Here is a 3,092-nt window from a genome sequence, read left to right as displayed (position 1 = left end):
ATCTTAAATGACACATAGATTGGATTTTTGATATTTTAAATAATAAAGCCTTCCATACTTGAATACAATTAACTTGTATTCAATAAGCACCTGGATAACACATGTTAATATTTGCCTTGTGAATCCAACTTGTTAATACGTAGTTGACACATGGCTAAATCCTATTTCCTCAAGGTCTCAATGGGGCAAAGCTCCATCGCTTTCATTGAACTCCAATGTACTGTAAGAAAACTCTTGGTTTCTAAGTATTGGTGAAGTACACCGTTGTCTTCTTTCTTCAATAAATCATTCTCTAGCAGGTCCAATCTTTTGGAGAAAATAGACACATGTTCTTTGAAAAATGACTTAAATATGCTTTATAATAAATTAATTGCAAATTGCAAAAATATAATGGGCTTAAGACCATTGGAAATTCATCAATACTGATGTTCTGCACAAATACTAGTTTTGACAAAAAGTCATAATCTGCTAACTTTTTGCTTTATTTTTCTTCATCTTAAAAATAATCCTAAACCCTCTTTCTCCTTCTGTGATTAAAAATCCTTGTGGGGAAAGGGTTAATAATTCCTGTGAGTCCTCTTTCACTCAGGCCCGTGGTGCCGGCAGGATGGGCAAGTGTCGTGGACTTCATACTGCCAGGAAGCTCCGTAGTCACCGACGAGACCATAAGTGGCATGATAGAAAGTACAAGAAAGCCCATTTGGGCACAGCCCTGAAGGACAACCCCTTTGGAGGTGCTTCCCATGCAAAGGGAATTGTGCTGGAGAAAGTAGGAGTTGAAGCCAAACAGCCAAATTCGGCCATCAGGAAGTGTGTCAGGGTCCAGCTGATCAAGAACGGCAAGAACATCACAGCCTTTGTACCCAACAATGGTTGCTTGAACTTTATTGAGGAAAACGATAAAGTTCTGGTTGCTGGATTTGGTCGAAAAGGTCATGCCATTGGTGACATTCCTGGAGTCTGCTTTAAGGTTGTCAAAGTAGCCAATGTCTCTCTTTTGGCTCTATACAAAGGCAAGAAAGAAAGACCAAGATCATAAATTTTCATGGTGAAAACTCAGTAATAAATTTTCATATGCCAAAAAAAAAAATAATTGCTGGGGAACAAAACCTTATTTTTTAGTTGCAAAATGCCTTTAATGATCATGCCCAGCTTCCTCAGACTGTTCAAGGAATTGTGCTGTCAGTAAAGTGCATTATAAGCTTCTGAAACAAAATTTCAGTAATTCATCCTTCTTTTCACTTTAATTTTCTAGTGCATATTTTTTGTCATCAATGACTTCTTCCACAAAAGGTTTGTGAAATCTGTTAAGGCTTACAACACTGACAAAGGCAATAATCATCTATTTATTTGTACTTGTTTGTAGTATGAAACTAAAAGTGACCAAAACCAACATGAATTCGGAAAATTCAAAGGTGATTTTTATTCAAGAATAATTTTGTTTAATTGAATGTGAACTTAGATCTGCAAAATTATGAAAATAAATGTGCTATCAAATTTCACAGGTTTTATAAAAGGTCATTTGTTCCTTTAAACTCTAAATAGAAGTAATATATAAGTTGCCTATTGCACATTTTCTAGCATAATTCAATGAAGCAGCATGTTTAGAGTTTTAAATTTTGTCTTTCCATGAATTTCAGTATTGTTTTGGAGTAGAATGCTGTGTTTGGAGGGATAAAGTATTTTCTCAAGGAAATTAAATCTGTATCTCCTTTAAAATTCAATGGAAAGTACTTGTTTTGTCAGGGTGGCACATCTTGTTGTTACATTGTATGTCACTAAAGTAGTGGCATGTGTCTCAACTGCCATACTTGGGTTCCCTGCTGCCATTATAAATGAGTATGAAGCCATTTCCCTGGTGGAAATAGCTCTAGGACTAACATTTCATTATAATGCAGGGAGCTGGTGTTCCACCAAATACAACAAAACTAAATGCTTCTCTTCTAGTCACTACTTCTATTTAAAAAAACTCAAAGGGGATAGAAACAAAAAGGTAGTTTATACTAATGTAGAACAATTCAATTTCTAATTATAACAGTTTATGTCTATTTTATAAGGGCAACTATTGACCTTTATACCTTACGAACCTGAATATCACAATATTTATTAAAGTTCCAAACCATTGCTGGAACTTTATGTAAAGAAATCTAATTCAAAATAATATATTTTCTTCTTAGATATAATTTACTTATCTTACTGATATTTGACAGAGTATATTTTATAAACAATGGAATTTCATTTGCTAAGAACTTAAGAAAAAATATATTACTCTCCAATTGGGATTTAGTTTATGTAGTCATTTGATCGATCTTATAAGCTACTTTCGAAATTTACTATTTTAACTAATTATTTATGTACTTCACTAAGACCTGCTTAGTGAATGACTGTATACTCTTGTCTTTTATAGATGCATATGTTGTTTTAGTAAATTTAACATTTCTCTTGCAGTGGTACAATAGGAGGAAAGATACTGGATTTTTTCTGATTGCCAGGCATTGAAAGTTTCACAACATGGAAGCTAAAACTACTTTCTTGGTCTTGCGTAGAAGACATATCATGAAACAGAGTACCTTTGCCTTTCTACTTGACGCAGTAGAGCTCATCATTTTTTTTTTCTATGTTAATCTATAATTTTTGCAACGTAGTAAAAAACATTCATTTATTTATTCATTGCCTCATTTACTCAATCAATAATTATTGCATGCTTGATGAGTAGGCACTACCTAAAATAACCCATACAAAAAATGAGTTTTAAAAATCCTATCATTAGTTATTCTTGTGCTTTGCCAATTCAATTCTAATGATGAATAATAGGAAGCATATTTAAAAAAAAATAACCAAGTGATTTCCAATGCTACATACTCAAACATTTAATAAAGTTCATGAGTTAGACAATTTCAGCAAACTTACCATATGTCTTCTCTTTCTATATGGCTTATTTTTTAAATCAAGAGAAATTTTTTTAAAAAAATCAAAGTAATGAAAATAAATTTTATTTTTAGTATCCTTCTAGTTTAAGTCTATATACATTGAAATAAAAGCAAACATATATAGAAAATTTTGAAACAAATCAAATAAATTAACAAAAACAT

The 3,092-nt window shown here is 32.3% G+C and overlaps 1 protein-coding gene across 1 annotated transcript; it reads left to right on the top strand.

Annotated features, from left to right (window-relative positions):
• The first annotated feature begins 570 nt into the window (after positions 1-570).
• LOC123630654 (40S ribosomal protein S23-like) lies at positions 571-1,090 on the top strand. The gene has a single exon (XM_045540485.1). It carries the CDS (start codon positions 608-610, stop codon positions 1,037-1,039), a length of 432 nt encoding a protein of 143 aa, XP_045396441.1. The 5' UTR covers positions 571-607; the 3' UTR covers positions 1,040-1,090.
• Positions 1,091-3,092: the final 2,002 nt, after the last annotated feature.

The sequence above is a fragment of the Lemur catta genome, chromosome 1 (assembly GCF_020740605.2).
Source record: "Lemur catta isolate mLemCat1 chromosome 1, mLemCat1.pri, whole genome shotgun sequence".
NCBI classification, from domain to species: domain Eukaryota; kingdom Metazoa; phylum Chordata; class Mammalia; order Primates; family Lemuridae; genus Lemur; species Lemur catta.
Note: the sequence above shows the minus strand (reverse complement) of the source record. Positions and strands in the feature narration are given on the sequence as shown.

Excerpts from the sequence above, each read along its gene's own strand:
- LOC123630654 (XM_045540485.1), top strand. The coding sequence starts at position 608 with ATGGGCAAGTGTCGTGGACTTCATACTGCCAGGAAGCTCCGTAGTCAC.